This window comes from Dryobates pubescens, chromosome 12 (assembly GCF_014839835.1).
Source record: "Dryobates pubescens isolate bDryPub1 chromosome 12, bDryPub1.pri, whole genome shotgun sequence".
Classification (NCBI taxonomy): Eukaryota; Metazoa; Chordata; class Aves; order Piciformes; family Picidae; genus Dryobates; species Dryobates pubescens.
In genome coordinates, this window is record NC_071623.1 from 2,638,794 (window position 1) to 2,661,267 (window position 22,474).

General features: G+C 42.7%; 1 protein-coding gene across 11 annotated transcripts in view; it reads right to left on the minus strand.

Moving 5' to 3' along the window:
- Positions 1-22,474, minus strand: part of POU2F1 (POU class 2 homeobox 1) — a 144,696-nt gene that overhangs the window by 14,270 nt on the left and 107,952 nt on the right. For 8 of the 11 annotated variants that reach the window (XM_054165949.1, XM_054165945.1, XM_054165948.1 and 5 more), the window contains 4 exons: positions 20,598-20,724; positions 9,193-9,287; positions 5,491-5,664; positions 572-713 (listed from right to left, as the gene is read on the minus strand). In XM_054165949.1, coding sequence (XP_054021924.1) covers positions 572-713; positions 5,491-5,664; positions 9,193-9,287; positions 20,598-20,724 — 538 coding nt within the window. The remainder of the gene's footprint in view (positions 1-571; positions 714-5,490; positions 5,665-9,192; positions 9,288-20,597; positions 20,725-22,474) is intronic. The other 3 variants (XM_054165950.1, XM_054165947.1, XM_054165942.1) reach the window with 1 other exon arrangement.

Genomic DNA, 22,474 nt, shown 5'->3' on the forward strand with positions numbered 1-22,474 from the left:
CCAACCAACCAACCAACCTAAAACATAAAAACCCACCACCAACATAGATATCAGAAGTTAACTTATGTCCTAGGAAAAAGTGATTCTGGGAGGAAAAAGCAAAACCTAATCCACTATTCTCTGGGGCGAAAGAGAGTGTGTGTATGGACCTTTGGAGAGAGGTAAAAAGAATGCACACAGGGCTGTGGGAGGAGGTGAATGCAACAAGCTCTGCCTACTGAAACAACAAACCATGCAACCCTCTCTCTATGACACATCTGAAAAAGAAAGCTAGAAGAGGATTAGAAGTTATATGCATTAACATACATGAAGGAAGAAAACCATGGCACATTATTCCTCACTCTAAGCAAATATTCAGCTGGCTGCAGAACACAATTCTGAAAGTCTTCATTTTGGATGTGTATAGGCACATGAAAAGGGATGTATGGACCTACACACTCAGTCATTGCATGGACAAAGCCTAGTAGAGGCTTCATAAAACCGTAAGGGCACAAACGAAGCGGTTTTACAGGGTTCTTCAAAATCCTACTGATTTTGGTGGGCTGGTGAAGAAATACACAGACTCATTCACCTGCATCATTGAGCCACTTTTCCAGAAGTGGCTTTAACTTGCACATGTTCTTAAAGCTGAGGTTCAAGGCTTCAAAGCGAGAGATGGTAGTTTGGCTGAAGTCATTTCCATAGAGTTTGCCCATAGCGAGCCCAACATCACCCTGGACAAAGAAAGAGAAAAAAGGAATTCACTAACACAGGCACTTCCAAAGCAAGGAATCCTGGTACATTCTTGTGTTCTCTTAGTGACTCCACTGCTGCATGGGATTTCAGTCTCAGAGAAGCTTGCTTGGCGCTACCAGGATTCATGCTAACGCAAATAATCATAAAGAAATGTCAATCCTCAGTCAGTTTAACCATGCAACTCTTCCAAGGAAATCCCTGATGCTTTGTCATCTTAGCATTATCACTGAGCAGAACATTCCACTGAATATTAACTTGTATTTTTTTTTCCTTAGTTATTTAAAATAAGTAAAGGCCAAGCTCCCTTCAGGAGCAGATTTAAGTATATGCATATTTCACACCAAAGGAGAAAGGTTCAAGTAAGCAGAAAAGCAATGAATTCATGTTCTCAAATTAGTACAAAACACTCTTTAAAAGATGTCTGCAAACAGATATATCACATTTAAATCGATGCAAATATATTCTTATCTGAACTTCTAGTATCTTTTGAGGTTCAAACCGAACTTCTCCCCCCAGATAAACGTTTCAGAGCAGGCATGAAGTTGAACCACTTCAAACAATGACTAACTGTAGTCTTTACTACCATTACCCATCGGCCAAAACTGTATTCCTGAGATTTGCAGACTGATGGTCATCTATTTACATCTGTCATTGCTTTTCAAAACTCAATTGTAGTCACCTATCAGATAGTCTGCTTATTCTAACATATATATATATGTATACATATACTTCTATGCAGTTGACACTCAGAAATTCCCTTCTTTCTTGTGGCCATTAAAACACCATAATGTTTTCTTGTTTTGTTTTAAGGCTGGAAGGTCCTGCCCTTTGAAAACATTAATTATTATTTTTTAAGTATGCTCTTTGGTCTGAAGTTTAATTCAGTTTTATTTTTTTTAAACACAAAACCCCCACCAAAAGTCTAGAAGAAGAGAGCGAAAAGCTTGAGCATAGTTCGTGGAGTTTAATTGCAAGTGGGTTAGTTGGATAGTGCATAAAACTTGCTTTCTTTCCTTTTAAGGTCAGATCCACAACCACAGCTTGATGCAAGTACACTAAAAGCATGCACAGTGGCCATATAGAAGCGAGGAAGAAAACCTTTGGAAAGCTAAGTAAATCATGCAGGGTGCACAAAGAAAACAATTTCCTTGCTAGAAAAAGAACAGAACAATTGGTTTGTATGCCCTTCAATCAGAGGAAATGTGGGAACTCACATTTATATGCCAGATCTCACATTTATACTTCTACACATATGCTAAGATACCATGCATTTAAAAACTGCTAAATCATTCCAAGAGAAGTAACTCTATGGGGTTTATATGAACTAGTCTAGAGATCAGTTGATTTATGTCTTGGCAGGAAAGAGATAGGCAATTTGTTCCAGTCCCTTAACTGAATGAATTCTGCTATCTATGTTGTTCACAGGATCACAGGATGTTAGGGGTTGAAAGGGACCTCTGGAGATATTTGTCAGTCCAACCTCCTGCCAGAGCAGGACCATATCATCTAGTGCAGATCATACAGGAATGCATCCAGATGGGGCTTGAAAGTTTCCGGAGAAGGAGATTCCAACAACCTCCCTGAGAAGCCTGTTCCAGTGCTCTGTGACCCTTACAGTAAAGAAGTTCCTCCTCATGTTCAGGTGGAACTTCCTCTGCTGTAGTTTACATCCCTTGCCCCTTGTCCTATCGCAGAGTGCAACTGAGAAGAGGCTGTCCCTCCCTTCCTGACACCCAGCCTTCAGATATTTATATACATTTATTAGATCCCCTCTCAGACTTCTCCAGACTAAGAAGCCTCAAGTCTCTCAGCCTCTCCTCATAAGGCACACAGTCCAGTGCCTCAATCATCCTTGTGGCCCTCTGTTGGACTCTCTCCATTAGATCCCTGTCCCTCTTGAACTGGGGAGCCCAGAACTGGATGCAATATTCCAGGTGGGGCCTCACTAGGGCAGAGTAGAGGGGGAGGAGAACCTCCCTCGATCTGCTGGACACACTCTTCTTAAATCACCCCAGGATACCATTGGCCTTCTTGGCCACAGGGGCACATTGCTGTCCCATGGATAGCTTGTTGTCCACCAGGACAGCCAGGTCCTTCTCCATGGGGCTGCTTCTCTAGCAGATCACCTCCTAACCCGTACTGGTGCAGTTTATTATTCCTTCCCAGGTGCAGGACTCTGCACTTATCCTTGTTGAGCCACAATAGGTTCCTCTTTGCCCAGCTCTCCAGTCTGTCCAGGTCTCACTGAATGGCTGCACAGCCTTCAGGTCTCATCAGCCAAGTCTCCCAGTTTGGTATGGGCAGCAAGCTTGCTGAGCAGACACTCTTTCTGCCTGTCCCATCATCAATGGCATTGATAAAGAAGTTGAACAGCACTGGACCCAGCACTGATCCCTGGGGGATTCCACTAGTTACAGCTCTCCGGCTGGAGTTTGCACCATTGATCACCACTCTTTGCACTCTATTGTGTAACCACTTCCTAATCCATCTGTTCTTCTATCCCACACCTCCTGAGCTTGCTCACAAGGATGTTATGGGAGACAGTGTCAAGAGCCTTGCTAAGGTCAAGGCAGACTACATTTACTGGTCTCCCTGCATCTACCCATTCAGTTATGACATCACGGAATGCTATCAGATTAGTCGAGTATGATTTCCCCTTGGTAAATCCATGCTGACTACTCCTCAGAACCTTCCTCTCTTCCTAGAGGAAACCTCCATTGTTTTTCCAGGGATGGAGGTGAGGCTGAGTGGTCTCTAGTTTCCTGGTCTTACTAACATTTGCAGTCTAATTTAAATTGAACAGTTAAGCATTTCTTTGTCAATAGTTTCAGTGTCAAAAGGTGGCAGCATTTCAGCTGCAGGCAAAGGAACACATATAACACTATATAATACAGGGATGAGGATGTCCATTGTGTCTCTGGATGTTGAACATGGAGACACTTTTAAGAAAAGCAATTAAACAAAAGGACTTAATTCCATCATCCACTTTTCAGGCTGGGAGAAGCGACACAGCATCTGAAATTCCAGACCTGTTACATTGTCCACAAGGAAGAATGTAGCAAGTGATTAGTTTGCCATGCAAACTAAATCTTGCAACTAATTTTTGAAAGGCAGGGGTGGTGTGAATCTGAGAAAGCTTACAGTACCACTGGAAACAGCTGTTCTTCTCTGAAAGATAATCTATTTATCCAACTACAGGAAAACAAAGCACTAGGGTCTCTAATTATCACCCAACTGTGGCATTACGTAGAAGTTACCAGAACTGCTTATACACATACAAACTACCTCAAAGTCGGACAGGAATGATTAAATGCAATTTCATCACTTTCTCAAGATGTCTTTGTTTAAGCTCCAATGCAAATTCTGAGCTGTGAGCCTGAGCAGATGTGTTCATTTCCCCTCGCCGTGAAAATTCAAACCTGGTCCAGCAAATAAGGGTTAACTCATAACTTCAAAAATCGAGTTGAACCTTTTTAATCATCTCACAGCGGGGCAGATTAACCATTATAGGCTAAAGAACTACATGAACCTCCTCTGTCAGGCTGTAGGGAAGCTATTGTATTGTACTCTATTCTAGCTTTTGTGTGTGTCCGTATTTCTGTGCCTCCCTCTAGCGGAAAGAAAGGAGGGAAGGAGGCACACATGCCAGCAAAATGCACTTCATTATACTAAGAACGTTCTGTTCTTGAGTTATAATTAACGTGCTGCCAGGAACTTTCACTGTAAACCCCAATTTTTCAAGCATTTAGGACTTTGCTGGAAAAATAAATCTGACTTTAGCACATACTTCCAGCTAGAGCAGATGTACTTATTCCAGGGAGAAAGAGGGGACAAATGTTATGTTGGACTGACTGCTCTGACCTCAGACTTTGAAGTACTTCCTTTGGGTTTTTTTGCATGCTATTTCTCCCAGCAGAAACCTGTCTATGCTTACCACAGACTTGTGCCAAAAGTAAATGACTACCTAGACTGACATGCTAATTTTGCAGGGGAAAAAATATTTTTATTAATACAACAAATTACATAGCAATTAATAACAAGGACTCTCGGATCCAAGCAGCATCTCCCTTCCACAGAAGCAAATGAACATCTAAACGCACTTTGTACTTTTAATTGCACTCCTTATTCAATCGTTTTCAACTCAGCTCAAGATTACTTTTCTTCTGCAATATGGGGATTTCTGAGCTTTAAGGAAACCAAAACAAACCACAATTCCAGTCCGCTTCTGTAAGGAGAAAAACTTCAAAGGTTACATTCTTTTCAGGTTTTGTTTAGGAACCTTAGTAAAAGCATTAAATATAGAAATCATTGATGTTTAATAGGAAAATACACTTGAGAGAGAAAATCCCTTTGACAGCCAAAGCAGCTCCACAGTTGTGCTACACTTTTTAAACACACAGAGCAGCTAATTGTGCTCTATGATTTTTGGAACTTTGTACTTCTGAAGGCAGCTTTAAAGTGCTTTGTCCCATTCATTTTACACCCTATAGAATGAATAGTGCACATGCAATGACATCTGGAGCTGGTAAATGCACGTACCTGCTGGGAAAATGGCTATGCTTTAAAACCAACAGGGAAGTAAGAAGGATGTATGACTTTTTCTGTTATTTCTTAGAAATCCCCTACATAAAGGCCAGAGCATAACCCTATTTAAGAAGATTCTCCCAGGAAAAGGTGGAATTGCAGTCTCCCTCCAGACTTGAAAGATGAGACCTCCGATTCCACACTGGTAGGCACTAAGGTACACAGTCTCACCTGAGTGAATCCAAGTTTGATCCGTCTTTGTTTGAAAGTCTTGGCAAACTGCTCAAGCTCCTCAAGGTCACTGGGCTCCTCCAAGCTGGGAGTGTCGATTCGCTTTGGTGTTGACTGGCTCTGTGGAAGTGGCTGAATGGGGGTCGCTGCTATTGTGCGTGTTGGGGTTGCTGGCTATTAAGACAGAGAGCAAGGGAGAGATGGAAACCAGGCTCACCAGAATAATCAGGAAAAATTAGATTCAAAAAAAATGCATGGGAGGTTTCTGTGAGAAAGATCAATGAATTTGACATTTCCAGCAATCTGAAAGTTCCTCCAATTTATTTACATTCCTCTCAAGAACAAGTAATCACAATTCAGAAAACTACATTAGTATGACAGCCTTTTAAAGGCTCTGTCAGAACCAATTAAAGAAAAGTAAGAGATGTTCAATGCAGCAGATAACCAAAAGCTTTCACTCGCTTCAGAAGCTTCTCAAAGAAAGACTGAACATTCTTACTCGATGTAGCTCTAGCATTTATAGACAGCCTGGCATTCATCCCCTTTTAATCATTTTAAAATTGAGTTCATTGCTTGTGTGAGGTAGAAGATTGTCATCAGCCCAAAAGATTCAAGCCTTCTATTGAATCTTGGAACAGTGAGCACACACAGGTGCAGCAAATATGGCAAGCTACCTCTAACATTGTCTCTTGTAACTGACTCAACTCTTCCAGTACAAAACAGCTAGATCTTCCTCTAACTCTCTGTTAATACTTAGAATCATAGAATCAATAAGGTTGGAAAACACCTCAGAGATCATCAAGTCCAACCTATCACCAAACACCTCATGACTAACTAAACCATGGCTTCAAGTGCCACATCCAGTCCCCTCTTAAACACCTCCAGTGATGGTGACTCCACCACCTCCCCGGGCAGCACATTCCAATGGCCAATCTCTCTTTCTAGGAAGAACTTTCTCCTCACCTCAAGCCTAAACTAAACTTCTAAACTTCTCCTGGTGCACCTTGAGACTGTGTCCTCTTGTTCTGGTGTTGGCTGCCTGGGAGAAGAGACCAATCCCCACCTGGCTACAACCTCCTTTCAGCTAGCTGTAGGGAGCAAGAAGGTCTCCCCTGAGCCTCCTCTTCTTCAGGCTAAATAACCTCATCTCCCTCAGCCTCTCCTCACAGAGCTGTGCTCCAGAACTCTTCCCAGCCTCATTGCCCTTCTCTGGACACCTTCAAGTGTCTCAATGTCCTTCCTAAACTGAGGGGCCCAGAACTGGACACAGGACTCAAGGTGTGGCCGAACCAGTGCTGAGTACTGGGCAGAATGACCTCCCTGCTCCTGCTGGCCACACTGTTCCTGATGCACGCCAGGATGCCAAGTTAGAGTAAGAATGAATGTACTGGTGATACAAGGAATTAAACAATGGCAGCCTGTAAAAAATAGCTCCTTTAGGTCCTATTTTACTTCTATACAAAAGGCTCATTTTCTGGAAAGGTCACACGAGGTTACCTGTTCCTGAACATCAGTGTACCAGAGCATTGTGCTATGCAGCAATAGTAAGAACCTGAAAAAAACTGACCATCATAGGAAGTATTCACAGATAAATAAAATGTATCAAGACCTGGTATTGCACAGTTCAGGCTTTATATGCACCTGGAAACATTTTTGAGTGCATAGATCTGTCACAGATTCAGGAGATGCAGTGACAAATTGTTTCCTTTAGTTAATTTCTGTCCAGCTCCTCTGAGGCTCTTACATAAAGGTGACTTCATGCTTTTATGTCTTGCGCCCAGTTCTGAAACTGCAGACTCCTTTAGGGCAAATAAGAACAGGCTCAAGTCTAGCCAGCTCTACAGTACTATGCAAAGTATATGCAAAGGTCCAGAAATGGGTGTTCTGAAAGAAATGGCCTGTGTATCACTGAGCCTTCACAGAGCTCTTTAGGTTGCTTTTCTCCTGGGTTAGTGCAGTATTTTGCAGCGCACAACAGATGGTAGAGGGAGGTCAGGATCTCTAACTCCATTACTTGAGAAATAATGTGATCACACATGATCTTTCTAGGATTGCAGATGTATGTGCCACCATAAAGGGCTTTAATATTTTTTAATCTCCATTAAACACAGAGGGTAATTACTGCAGTGCCTCTTTCCTGACTTCGTCACCTTTCTATAATTTATTTTCTCTTGGTAGTTTTGGCAGGCCTTTGTAATTCAAGTACAAACTTTAGTAGGGACTCATGCTGCTTGCTCAGGTACGAGCTACAGAGATGAGACAGACAGACTTTTTGACATGGTGTATAAAAAGTGCTATAGGTGGTATAATATAAAATACAGTCTTCTGAGGCTCTGATGGACTCAAGCATCTTATAGACTAAAAACCTCTTATATGTAACCAAGTTGGCAAGAAGATACTGTATGAGGTTACATGATGTTACACGCCTAAACATGAGCCAGCAGTGTGCCCAGGTGGCCAAGAAGGCCAACGGCATCCTGGCCTGCATTAGGAATAGTGTGGCCAGCAGGAGCAGGAAGTCATTGTGCCCCTGTACTCAGCACTGGTTAGGCCACACCTTGAGTCCTGTGTCCAGTTCTGGGCCCCTCAGTTTGAGAAGGACATTGAGACTCTTGAACGTGTCCAGAGAAGGGCAACAAGGCTGGGGAGAGGCCTTGAGCACAGCCCTGTGAGGAGAGGCTGAGGGAGCTGGGATCGTTTAGCCTGGAGGAGAGGCGGCTCAGGGGTGACCTCATTGCCCTCTACAACTACCTGAAAGGTGATTGTGGCCAGTAAGGGGTTGGTCTCTTCTCCCAGGCAACCAGCACCAGAACAAGGGGACACAGTCTCAAGCTGTGCCAGGGGAGGTTTAGACTCGAGGTGAGGAGAAAGTTCTTCACAGAGAGAGTTGGTTCTTCATTGGAATGTGTTGCCCAGGGAGGTGGTGGAGTCACCATCCCTGGAGGTGTTCAAGCAGGGACTGGATGTGGCACTTGGTGCCATGGTCTAGTCATGAGGTCTGTGGTGACAGGTTGGACTCGATGGTCTTTGAGGTCTCCTCCAACCTTAGTGATACTATGATACTGGTATTTGAGAAACAGCTTGCAGTCACGTAACTAAACTGCAGAGCAAAACCCAGAATAAAGCAAGACTGAATTTGCAGGCATATGCAACCTTAAAATTGCTTCTCTTAGTCTGAAAGCTTAGTTTTAGAATTTTAGAACTTAAATACTTTAAGATATATCTAATTGAATATTTTAATGCCTTTCTAATATTCTCTTCACTTTCACAGAAGGCAACTAGCAATGACTTACTATCCATAGTAAAACAACAAGGCTACAAGGCTGCAATAATGATAGATCACCACTGCAACCTTTACAGAAAAAGATACTTGACAATAATCCTCCTTTTCAGCTTCCTAGGCAGCCCTCTCTGATTTTCACAAATTAGTAGATTGTCCAAGAAAGCCTTAGAATAAATCAAATTATCCTTTAGTGGCCTTGAACTCAAGATAGTTAGAATCTAGAAAGTTAAAGGCATGAAAAGAGGCATGTTAGGGTAGAAACCACAAAACTGAAGTTACTGATACTGAATCTATCTACAGAGACAAGCTCACAATTACTGCAAGAGTATCTACTAGGGTAACTAATACAAAGGGTCCATTTGCTTGCCACAGTTTAAATCCTTTTAAAGCAACTCATGAACTGGAGAAAGAAGCCTTACCTGCGAGGCAAGGGTGATGCTTGGCTGAGACTGCAGGAGGTTGGCTTGGCTTTGCTGAGGTAGTTGCGTTAAAAGATTCTGCGCTTGCAGGAGACCTGGGCCAGAGAAAAGAGTGGGTTTAGTTTGTCATTGTAAAAAGGCTAAAACATGAAGTGACATGAAACAAGGCTCTTGCCAAACAATGAAAGCCACACAAATTTTGAGGAGCAAGCCTTCATTTCATTTCATGCATTCACATTTTGGGATTTTCAGTTCAAAATCCCCTTGCATTTTCCCAAAGTGCATGTGGTGCCAGAAGGATAAAAGAGAAGTCTGTATGAGTCTCCTCTGCAGAAGGTTTGTAATGATCAAGGTTATCCCAGTTCTGTGTGCAGGAATCATTTATTGCCCCTCTCAGCTTGCAGATTTTGGGTATTCCTTTTCTGGCAATGAACAAATGACTGAGAATTGGGGGACCATAAAAATAGCCAACTGAACACTCATCAGACCAAATCCAACACCTGAATATTCATCAAGACCACATACTAAGCTCCTGTATCACCCTTGTTCCTCTTCATATCACCCCATTCCAGTTGCCTATCAAGACAGCAACTTTCTCTGGCAACCTTAGGCAGACCACATAAGAAGACAAAATAGAATCATAGAATTGACAAGGTTGGAAAAGACCTCAGAGATCATCAAGTCCAACCTATCACCCAACATCTCAGGACTACTAAACCATGGCACCAAGTGCCACGTCCAATCCCCTCTTGAACACCTCCAGGGATGGGGAACTCCATCACCTCCCTGGGCAGTACATCCAAGTGGCCAATTACTCTTTCTGGGAAGACCTTTCTCCTCACCTCCAGCCTAAACTTCTCCTGGCGCAGCTTGAGACTGTGTCCTCTTGTTCTGGGGCTGGGTGCCTGGGAGAAGAGACCAACCCCCACCTGGCTACAACCTCCCTTCAGGTAGTGGTAGACAGCAAGAAGGTCTCCCCTGAGCCTCCTCTTCTCCAGGCTAAGCAACCCCAGCCCCCTCAGCCTCTCCTCACAGGGCTGTGCTCCAGAGCTCTCCCCAGCCTCGCTGCCCATCTCTGGACATGTTCAAGTGCCTCAATAGCCTTCTTAAAGTAGCCTGCATAACATCCTTCTAGTTGAAATAAAGGAGTATCTTCAAAAAGGTCAGGTAAGGTACTGAACACTGCTTAAATTGTACAAATAGAATAAGCATTACACTAAATGTATGAAACACCTTGCTATTATGGAAAGATGACAACATTAAAGAACAGTTGGGGCTGATGCAAGCAATATACACAATATGCTGTCATTTTGTAAGTAAATCCTTTTACAGCCCAGTACTAGTTGTATGGCTTATTAAATGTATTAAGAAATGGAGATCTAGGTTTACAGCTATGTATTTTAACTAGAAATAATTTGATTTTATTTAAACTTTTTTCTCCCCCTGACACTGAAGTTTATACACTTTAAAGCAGTAAGCATCTTGACAAAGATATACCTACAGTTAGTCGACTCCCTCAGTTTTATTGCGTTAAATACTTCTACTGTTCTTTAGGTAACTCCTAGCTATGACTATCAACTTCTCCTATAATAATTTAAGAGCCTAATAAAGCTCCTTAATAGGCATCTCTGATATACTGAGTTCCCAAACCCAGGGAGGAACAATGGCACAACAGATGAACACCACGGACAAAACACCAAGTGCCACCTAAATTCTGTAATTGGAGTTTGCCATGGTCTGTTCCAGCTCATCAGCTGGCCAATCAATCACAGCACATGACTGATGGCCACTCACCTTTTCGCAGAATACAGGTCAGGGGCACAAAAATTTTGCACTTCATAAATACCAAGTGAGAAACTGGATGTTCTATGCAAGCTTTATTCTATTCTATTCTAAGGAAATACGATGGATTACTCCGTTTGGCAGCAATAGAGTTAATTTTCTACACAGTAAACGGTGTGGGGCTACTTTGGATTTGTGCTGCAATCAGGGTTGGTAATTCAGGGATGTTTTATTTACTGCTGAGCAGTGGTTACACAGAGTCACCCCAGTGAGTAGGCTGGGGGCGCACTGAGGGGACACAGCTGGGACAACTGACTCCAGCTGATCAAAAGGATATTCCACATGATACACTCAGCATATAAAGCAGAGGAATGAAGGAGAGGAGTGAAGGCAATATGCATGTGTTACAGCATTCTGTCTTCCTAAGCCACAGTTGTGTGTGATGGAGCCCTGCTTTCCTGGAAATGGCTGAACACCTGCCTGCTGATGGGAAGTAGTGAATGAATTCCTTGTTTTGCTTTGCTTGCATGTGTGGCTTCTGCTTTGCCTATTAAACTGTCTTTATCTCAACACACATGTTTTCTCATGTTTACTCTTCCAATTCTCTCCCCCATCCCATCTGGGGGATAGAGGGAGTGAGCAAGCAATTGTGTGGTGCTTGGTTACCAGCTGGGGTTAAACCACATCAAATGAGAAGGATGGAGAAAATATATCCTGTATGAGGGATACACAACTACAGAACTGTCTCCTGACAAAGATATTACAGTTATTTTTGTGTTGGTTTTTTTTTCCCCTCCACAAAGTGTTGAATATTTATTTTAAATAGAACATGTTGCTATGAAAATGCCCAAGACTTACAGAATATAACCAGCTGCTTATGCAACATAATAGCACAGCACAGACAACTATGTAAATTTGCTTTGCACCACATAATCAACACGTTCCAGCTGTGGTTTTGAAATTTAGAATAGAATAGAGACCAGAATAGAGACTAGAATAGAATAGAGAGCAGAGCATACATACATACATAGAATAGAATACATAGAATAAACCAGGTTGGAAGAGACCTTCAAGATCATCACGTCCAACCCATCAACCAATCCAACACCACCTAAACAACTAACCCATGGCACCAAGCACCCCATCAAGTCTCCTCCTGAAAACCTCCAGTGATGGCGACTCCACCACCTCCCCAGGCAGCCCATTCCAATAGGCAATCACTTTTTCCTAACATCCAGCCTGAACCTCCCCTGGCGCAGCCTGAGACTGTGTCCTCTTGTTCTGGTGCTGGCTGCCTGGGAGAAGAGACCATCATCTGTCTGTCTACAACCTCCCTTCAGGTAGTTGTAGAGAGTAATAAGGTCACCCCTGAGTCTCCTCTTCTCCAGGCTAAGCAACCCCAGCTCCCTCAGTCTCTCCTCACAGGGCTTATGTTCCAAACCCCTCACCAACTTTGTTGCCCTTCTCTGGACTCGTTCCAGCAAGTCAACCTCCTTCCTAAACTGAGGGGCCCAGAACTGGACACAGGACTCGAGGTGCAGCCTAACCAGTGCAGTGTACAGGGGCACAATGACCTCCCTGCTCCTGCTGGCCACACTGTTCCTGATGAGGGCCAGGATGCCATTGGCCCTCTTGGCTGCCTGGGCACCCTGCAGGCTCATGTTCAGCCTACCATCAACCAGCACCCCCAGGTCCCTCTCAGCCTGCCTGCTCTCCAGCCACTCTGACCCCAGCCTGTAGCTCTGCATGGGGTTGCTGTGGCCAATGTGCAGAACCTGGCACTTGGATGTGTTCAATCTCCTGCCCTTGGACTCTGCCCATCTGCCCAGCCTGTCGAGGTCCCTCTGCAGAGCCTCTCTACCCTCCAGCAGATCAACTCCTGCCCCCAGCTTGGTGTCGTCAGCAAATTTACTGATGATGGACTCAATCCCCTCGTCCAGATCATCAATAAAGATGTTGAAGAGCATGGGGCCCAGTACTGATCCCTGGGGCACACCACTGGTGCCTGGCTGCCAGCTGCCTGTGGCACCATTCACCACCACTCTCTGGGCTCAGCCTCCAGCCAGTTCCTAACCCATCGCAGTGTACTCCCATCCAAGCCATGGGCTGACAGCTTGGCCAGGAGTTTGCTATGGGGAACGGTGTGGTGCAGAGCAGAGCAGAGCAGAGCAGAGAAGAGCAGAGAAGAGCAGCCCCACAGCAAGGGAACTGATGAGCTTAAGGAACTTCCAAGACAACTATCTACTATTATTACGCTGTGCTTTAAGCAATCCAAATATTTGGTTCATTTGGAAGATAGTTTCAGCTGCCCAAATGTAAACATTAGTTAGTGAACAGTCACCTCTAAATGAAGAGGCCTTGCCTTTCATTTAGTGACAGTGAATTTTACCTGACAACTTAAAAGAGAAAGGGGAAGCCATCAAACTATCAGTACAGAGTGACAGACTAACAATGTAATAATAAATAGGCAGCTGAGCAATGACACTTGACCACTAGTCCACTGGTCACACCATCAATCATAAGTTACTGACTCATCTTTTGACTGTAATCAGAGTAATTAGGACTACCCTTTTGTTCTAAAACACAAAAAATCCCAGAGAACGCTTTTCTAGCAGTAAGCTTTTGCTGAAGAGCACAAGATGGCTGCACTCTTCCTCACTTTATTCTCACTTGTATGTTCTGAAATAATTATCATTGAAGGACAGTATAAAATATTCTGAACATGCTTAATTGGCTTAGTTTTTATATTTTTACTATCCTATTTCAGAAATACTGATAAAAGGCATCTCAGGCAGAAACTGGAGTAAGAATGAATTAATTCAGCCTGCAGCTGACTGAAGTAAGGATCGTGGGTGATGCTGGTTTGGCAAAGCAAGCGTCCCTGCCACCAATTTACTGGCTTTTCAGACAGTTGCCATGCACACACTCTAGGGTCTTCTTGGCTTCCATGGGAGGACAGCTGCAGCTCTGTTCTTTTCAGACATGACTTATACTAGTCTAAGCTTCACTTTTGTGGGTTGGTGGGTTTATTTTCTGAGGAGAAACTACCGGATCCTACTTCAAGTGACTTAACTTACAGGGCATATTGCACAGCTTTCCAAATACAGTGCAAGTCCAAAACCTTTACTCAACAGCTGAGATATTGGTACTTCTAACTTTACTCATATTGCCACCAACACAGTTGAGCATCTTTGTGGGTGAACTGCCTAGCTAACTGTGGGACAGGAATGCAGGCTGACTGAGTGGCTTTGAGACCAAGGTCATTCCCAACCAGCAGGAGTTTGTGTTAAATGAAGACTTGTGAAGCCAGCCTGCCAACAGCTGAAGGAGGGAGACAAGACAGCAGCCCTCTTTTGGCTGAAACTGATGAAACAAGGCTAAAGTAATATAAGCACCCACTTTCAAAGCAGATTTTGATGGCTAGAGTGCCCAAGAAAAACCTTGGCCTATTTAACTGCTGCTACTGAACCAAACTGAGTACACGCTGAGCGGTCGCTATGTTACCCAACTCTCTCCCCAGATCATGCTAAATGTCACCCAGAAGGCAGAGACAGCCAGGGTTAGGGTATAAAACCCAAGAGGAACATCTCTCAGTGTGTAGGAGCACTGCACTGGCACCGGGGCCAGTAGCAAGAGGTGGTGGTGCAGAAGCAGCAGTTGGGAAGGAAAGACTAAGACAAGGACTCCCAGTGGGCTGTGCTCCTTTTCCTCCACCCAACACCTGGACACCTTTCTCAGTGAGAATTGCACCTGCAGTACACAGCTTAACTTCTACCACATTTTCGTTATGTAATGAAGCTACTGCAAAGGATTGTGTCTCTGACTGTATCAGACATTACCCAGGCTCTATTAACCTGAGATCATCTTGCAGTTAGTGTATTTATCACCAGTAATCCCGAATCAGTTGCTTTAATAAATGTTTTAACTATTCAAACCTGTGCCAGTGCAAGCTCTAATTGGGCACTGAAAAGAGAGGAGACTGTTCATTTTGCCAAATAGATCCAGTAAGAGTCCTGGGGCCCTGAGACAGGCAGACAGCAGGGTCTTACCTGTGGCTACAACAATCTTTATTACCAATGAGGCTGATATATTCTCAGCACATTTATGGACAGTATCAAACACAGGGAGAGGAGTCAACAGACCAGAGACATGGTTTAGTGTTGACCCTTCAGTACTAGGTCCAAGGTTGAACTGGATGATCTTCAAGGTCTCATTCAACCAGACATGTTCTGTGAGCTTACAGAATCTCCATCCTTGGAGATGTTCAAATTCAACTGGCCAAGCCACTGAGGACTTTGCTGTAATTGGATGTATTTTGAGCAAGACTACATCATCTCTGGAGCTCTCTTCCAACCCACATGATTTTTTGTATCTACAAGAAATACTGTACTTGTATACTTAACTTAATAGTAGTATTTCTATGAGGGTAGTATTTCCTAACCCTCATTGGGTTCTGGGACCCCAGTGGGGCTACTGCATTAAAGACAGACCTACAAATCAGCTACATGACAATTCCTAAGAATGACAGCATAGAGGTATGATAGAAGTATGATTATTTGATAAGCATTTGATGTATTTGGTTTTTTCAATAGTTAAAAGTAAATGTATCTACCATCATCCAGGACTTTTCCTGTACTGTCTATGAATAGCATGAATAATCACCAAAGCCAAAAAAAAAATCTCTTCCTGTCAGTCAACAGTCCCCAAGGACTGATCTAGGGTTCTGTTTTTACTGTCCAAAATTAAACAAAAGCTAAACCAAACTTTCAAGTGCAGATTTTTCCAGTATAATTGCTTTAAATTTGGCCCAGAAGCATAACACATAATTCATCCCTAACTGATCTCCCAAAAGAGGGAATTCTTCAAAGAGCTTGACTGCTTTTTCTCTGTCAAAGCTGTTCATCTTCTCACACACATACCCTGGAAGTTAGCTTGCAAGACAAAGCCATTACAGAGTTATAATTTGTCCAACAAGAAACAACTGCAAAAGAAGGAAGGGCATCACATCACATATCACATACAGTGCCATTAACTTTGTTGATGGCTGTTGATGCAACAAAACTTCTGGGCACTTTGGTGTACTTCATTTTATCAAGTCCAGATCTTGGAACTGGAATCCAACATGGAAGAAAAAGAAATAGCTTATACAGTCCTACAGACCTGTTCCACCGGGACATTAAGCTGCTGCACCTTGAGCAGTATTCAGGGACCCTTTAAGATCAGTGGAAAAACATAAGGCAAACGTGCAGCTGGTGAAGTGCAGTTTTAAAGTGTACCAATCGAGTGATCCATGCAAAGGTGCTGCCACACTACTTCAACTTAAGTGAGCATCTTTACCCATTGATGCCATTTGGATGGCTAGAAGCAAAGGCTGTACTTCAAAGGAAGGAAATGCTTATTATTTACTGTCCTCTATCCTGGTCATGAGTATTTGCAACACAGGGGAAAGAGTCATCATTCAAATCACTTCTTCCAAGCTCTCCCCTCTTATCTGAGGAACGAGCTTGAGTCAGCTACATTTCAGTCAACTGCTGTGCCAATAAATGTGCTGTCATTAAGAGTCTCTTGACACTGAAGAGCTTGGTCTCCTCATGTGCATACTGAGGGTTCAAAGCACTGTCACCTGGTTCCCACAGCATATTACCATCAAACTGAGGAGGATTCCTGTAAGGGCCACAGGTATGCAATCTCAGATGAGATATTTCTCCAATTACAAATTTAATGAATCTGAGGCAACTTCAGGTATCTTATCTATCTTCACACTGGGTGAAGGAGGTGCACTCTGGTTCAGCAGAGGCCAGCATGGTAGGTACCAACGTTCAGTATTCACTATCCCGTTTCAAAAGCCTGTTTGGTTTGGGTTCTTTTGGGGTGATTATTTTTAATGATACAAGTGAAGACTCAAAGTCTGTAGGACAAGTATACATGAAGAGAAAGGACTAGATTTGACCTGCTATCATCATCCCAGGTTACATTTTTACAATAAACAAGTGAAATAACAAAGTCACTAATAATAAACAGTAATAATCTCAGTAGGTCCATTTTGGATGCTGGAAGCTATTAGCTTCTCTTCCACAATTGTCTTTCTGGATACTTTATTTGTAAGTACTGCTTCTAAACCTCCTTGACAAAAAGATGCAGTGCTTTCTCATACCCTAGCTTCTGTTTGCAAGATTCATTTAAAGGAAGTATAGTTCCATTTCCCCTCCCCATTCAGATAGTCATCAATACGATTTTCACTGGCAATATCTTATGAGCAGAAAGGCAAACTGTAACCTGATGAGGGTAATGTTTTTAAGCAGCAGCTATAATTGTAGCAAAGGATGTTGAATTGATTTATTCTAGAGACAAATCTATTAGATACAAGAGGTATTAAAAACTGTACAAGGTGCTTCTTTCCTGCTGTGACTTTAACAATAATATAGGGATAATAATTGCTCCAAGTAAGACAGTGTTTCAAATATCTATTTCCATTCAATCTTCTGCATATCTGCTGAGGCTTGAAACAATTCCTTCAGTTATGATGGTCCCTATTACAAGTCATGAAAACAGGAACTTTGCAATATGTTTCACATAAGCCACTGAATAACCAGAAATCACATGGAAAAGGAAGATGATTATGTTAGACACATGGCAGTGGATTTATGGGGAGAATTTCACATCTGCTGCTGTGATCTATGAGTGATGAAGTGATTACTTGAATGTGTCCAGAGAAGAGCAACAAGGCTGGGGAGAGGTCTCAAGCACAGGCCCTATGAGGAGAGGCTGAGGGAGCTGGGGTTGTTTAGCCTGCAGAAGAGGAGGCTCAGGGGAGACCTTATTGCTCTCTACAACTACTTGAAGGGAGTTGTAATTGCTCTCTACAACTACCTGAAGGGAGGTTGTAGTCAGGTGGGGGTTGGTCTCTTCTCCCAGGCACCAGAACAAGGGGACACAGTCTCAAGCTGTGCCAGGGGACGTTTAGGCTGGAGGTGAGGAGAAAGTTCTTCACAGAGAGAGTAATTTGCCATTGGAATGTGCTGCCCAGGGAGGTGGTAGAGTCACCGTCCCTGGAGCTGTTCAAGAGGGAATTGGATGTGGCACTTGAAGCCATGGTTTAATTAGTCATGTTGGGTGATAGGTTAGACTTGGTGATCTCTGAGGTCTTTCCCAACCTTATTGATTCTATGAAAGACATCAGAGTAATACCCTGATTCTTGGTATTTTAGGTATTGAGGTTTCTAAACTTTTTCAGTCATATCAACACCTTCTAAGAATTTAAATATGACTGCTGATGAGTGCATTACTCTACACACCATCACCCCCTCAAGTAAAAAGTTTTTCCTTCACAAAATGTTTGTGTGCTACAATTGTTGATTACAAATGCTTGCCCTTCACTTACTTGCCTCAGAACTGTTCTCTTGTATTACAAACAACGTTTCTCATTTACACGACTACCTGTCATATGTGGCCTGTAAAGCAATACATGTCCTCCAGAATACATGGTCTATACATCTGAATTTTGATCTTAGTTATTAAATGCATATCTCTACATAAAGCTGCAAACAGTAGGAATGAGGTGTAAAAAAAAACCCCAACCCTGAATGTTCCTGGTTTTAAAAAGAAGCTCTATGCTTCAGCACATTTATTATTTTATGAAGTTGACTAATGGAGCTATAGGACAAGAACAACATGGGGAAAAAGTCAGCTGCAGCAGCAAATAAGAAAATAAAAACACACACTTTCTCAATCTTTCTCATAAATAACAACACACTGTTTGAGATCTTCTAACAATAACCATGAAATACTGCAAAAAGCCAAACCAAAAAATGAGATAAGGGGTATTATGGCATACAAGTTGCTTTATCATTGGGTGCTTGTGAAGAAAATGAGATCCATTCAAGCATTTCAGTTGGGAAGGTTGTCACACACTAATGGCTTATGGGCAGAATACAGAATATAAATCTTCCTACATTTTTGTACTATTCAGGTGTCCAGGCTGCACATTACCAGTAAAACATGGTGTTTCTACACACGCTGCGTCACCGAGGACAGCAATATGCAGGTCTTAAATTGCAGCCCAGAAATCATTTTCAGAGAAGGCCCTTGAACAAGGTACTACAAAAACCTCTTCTGGTAGTTATTCTACTTCAGAGGATTTTAAACAATCAAAAAGCCTTCCCTGCTTTCTATAAGGCACACAATTCCTTTTGAATGATGAATCTAATTTGCCTGTTAGTTGCCTTTTTTTGTGAAGCATCTTCAGAGATTTCAGAAAGCCAGCAGAAGTTAGCTGAACAATGAAGGCAGATATCAATACTAGTGAGTTTTTCAAAACAATGCTTTGTGCTTGCTGTTTCCTTAGAGGAAATTATTTAAATAGAAAAAAAAAAAGGGGGGGTGGCCTCCTATTTTAAAGAACCTCTGAACTAAGTTTTGGTGAAATTTGGTTTCTTACAGGAGAATGTAAAGCCTTTAAGTTCTGCTTCCTTTTAAGAAACAAGGACATCACTTAATGCCTCCATGAACAGCCTTTTAGCCACTTTATACCCATGCTGGTATAAAAGCTCTCCTAAATCAAGTGTTGTTAAAGGAAAATTAATTTTGGTTAACCTTTCATTCAAATGTGAGACCATTCACACAGTGAGAGCGCTCTGGCACAGAGAAAACCGGTTCCATCCAAGCCAGAGCGCAGAAAAAGGAATGACGCATGAAATGTTGAAAGGAACAGAAGAAAGGAGGTGCACAGAGCTGCTTGATAGAGCAGCCAAGCTCTGGAGGACTCTTCAAGCACAACAAGAATTGCCTACTGAGCAAGAACCTTTGGATTTCCAGGCTTGAACAACTGAGTTCATGTCGAAGAGCAAAGCAGGGAAAAGGACCGCTGGACTGTGCCAGCGTAAAAAGCCGTGGCTAAACAGAGTTTTCTGTGAGTATCAACAATTAGTACAGTGATGTATTGCAGCTTGAACACATTAGTTTCTAGAGGAAAGTTCCCCTACAACATTCTTAAGTGGTCTGGCATGCTACCACCTGCCACTGCCTTCATTTGCCTTTAGCATGTAAGCCGTACCCAGTGTACAGCCAAAATATTAGATCCAGAAGTTGTTATACAAAAGCAAGAAGTGTATTTTTTTTTCCCCCCAAGATGGAATTACCACTTCACTTTATGACAAAATTCACTGTACCCTCTTTAGACTTAAGGACTTTTCTAGTCTCCCACAAAGAGTATTGATTTTGTAATCTTTTTCCAGTCTTAGAATTCTGTGGCCCTTTTAGCACTGACCTAATACCAGTAACACATATCCCCTCTTCCAGGCCTCCACACACTAGGATTCTGTCTTTGAGTTTTAGAGAGCTGTTTTCTCCAACTTCTCCCATGAGGCTTACTTCTTGAGAGCCTGACCCAGAAAATTCAGGCCTTGATGCCAACAGGTGTTCCCATGACATGATCTCTGGATTGGTCCTCTTGAGTAGTGAGCTATAGAGCCTTTGAAAAGGCTGAGGTGTAACACTCAGGAAAGGACAACCTATTAGAATCTTCCAATTGCAATACTGTTATTCCTCCTAACTTCAACAGCTAATGAGGGTGTACAAACCACCTCAGTTTCCTCCTCTCTAAAAAGCTGCCAAGAAGCACTTACCCTGCTGCCCCTGCGGTGTTTGTGAGATGATGAACTGTGCTGGCTGCAAGTTGGTTGTTGGATGCACCAACACAAACTGTTGCAGGTTGAGATTCTGCTGCTGAAGCTGCTGCAAGTGCTGCAAATCCTTAAGGAAACAGGGAAGGGGGAGGGGAAAAAAAAAAAAAAAGAAACACCAAAAAAAGAGAGGGGAAATAAAAAACAAGAAACCAACACAACCCAAACATCACAAACCAGACAAAAAACAAAGGAGAAAGAAAAAGAAAGAGCTGTGTGTTAGACATGTAAGTCAGCTGTGCCTCTCAATGTACCTACATTTTCTATCAGTCACCTTCTAACATTTAGGGACTAAAGTGGACGTTCAACAGCAATCCTGCTACTGAAAATCCTTTAGTCTGGCAAATTTAAGTTTCATTTTCCTTCATAAAAACTGTTTACCAAACAGCCCATACAAATATTTCTAGGACTGTTCCTGCTTTAAACCAACCAACCAGCCCAACACCCCCCCCCCCCCCAAGTCTCCCTCCCCACTAAACACAGAAGTTTTCAAATACTTCAGACTTCTCAGAACCTGGAATTCTCAGGCTTATTTCTGGAGTATGCAACTCTGCTAAGAAAGTCATTGCTGGTAAATCAAGCTTATTGGCTGGGAACTATTTTTGTTTGTTAACAACACTGTGATCAGCAACAGGAAAGGAAAAAAAAATCACATCCTCCCAGTTTGTACTCTGGTTGTGCAGGTCACATCTCAGGAAGTGGCTAGCTCAAGTAATAAATACATTTGATTAGCACTGAAACAAAATACAATGAGCTTAATAAACATGGCTATAATTAAAGGTTAAAAGGAACAACCCAAAGCACCACACTGTTGTAGAACCCTACTTCTATGCATTTAAACCATTCTGAACTATTCATTTTCTAGAATTAACTGAATGATCTCAATGTAAAGGCTAAGCTCTGGGAAACTGAACCACCAAGAAAAATGCTTCAACAGGCTGTTCAGCTGCAGAATGAAAATGCAATGAACTGCTTAAAAACATTCCCCCCCCAAAGTAGCTTTTTTTCCCCCCTTTTCATCTTTTCCAAACAGGACAGCAACAAGAGTAACTGAAAGTTGAGCAGTGATACACAATGTATATGAGACAACATATAAAGATAATCTAAAAGATAACATGAAAGATAATCTATGAAAACTATCCATACACGTGTCAAATCTTTCCATCTTTCTGAGAACAAGCTGTTTTGAGGGAGCTGGGGGTGCTTAGCCTGGAGAAGTGGAGGCTCAGGGGAAATCATCTTGTCCTCTACATCTACCTGAAGGAAGGTTGTAGCCAGGTGGGGCTTGGTCTCTTCTCCCGGGCAACCAGCACCAGAACAAGAGGACACAGTCTCAAGCTGTGCCAGGGGAAGTTTAGGCTGGAGGTGAAGACAAAGTTCTTCACTGAGAGAGTTGTTAGCTGTTGGAATGTGCTGCCCTGGGAGGTGGTGGAGTCACTGTCCCTGGAGGTGTTCAAGAGGGGACTGGACGTGGCACTTGAAGTCATGGTTTAGTAGTCATGAGGTGTTGGGTGACAGGTTGGACTTGATGATCTTTGAGGTCTCTTACAACCTTATTGATTCTATGAAATCCCCACCAAGCAGGTGGACTAAAGCCTGGACTATTTTCCACACTTTTACAACCTCCCATCACACAAGCAAAACTCAACCAAGCATAAAACCTCCAAAACCCCTCCATTTCTGTTAAGTAACTCAGATCCCAGAGGCAGACAGCCTCTCTTCTGGGTCCAACTGCATCAGAAGGCGTTAGCAACGTCATTTTGCTCCTGGACAGCGCTCTATCTGGCTGCTCGAATGGAGCTGCCCATTTTAACATAACT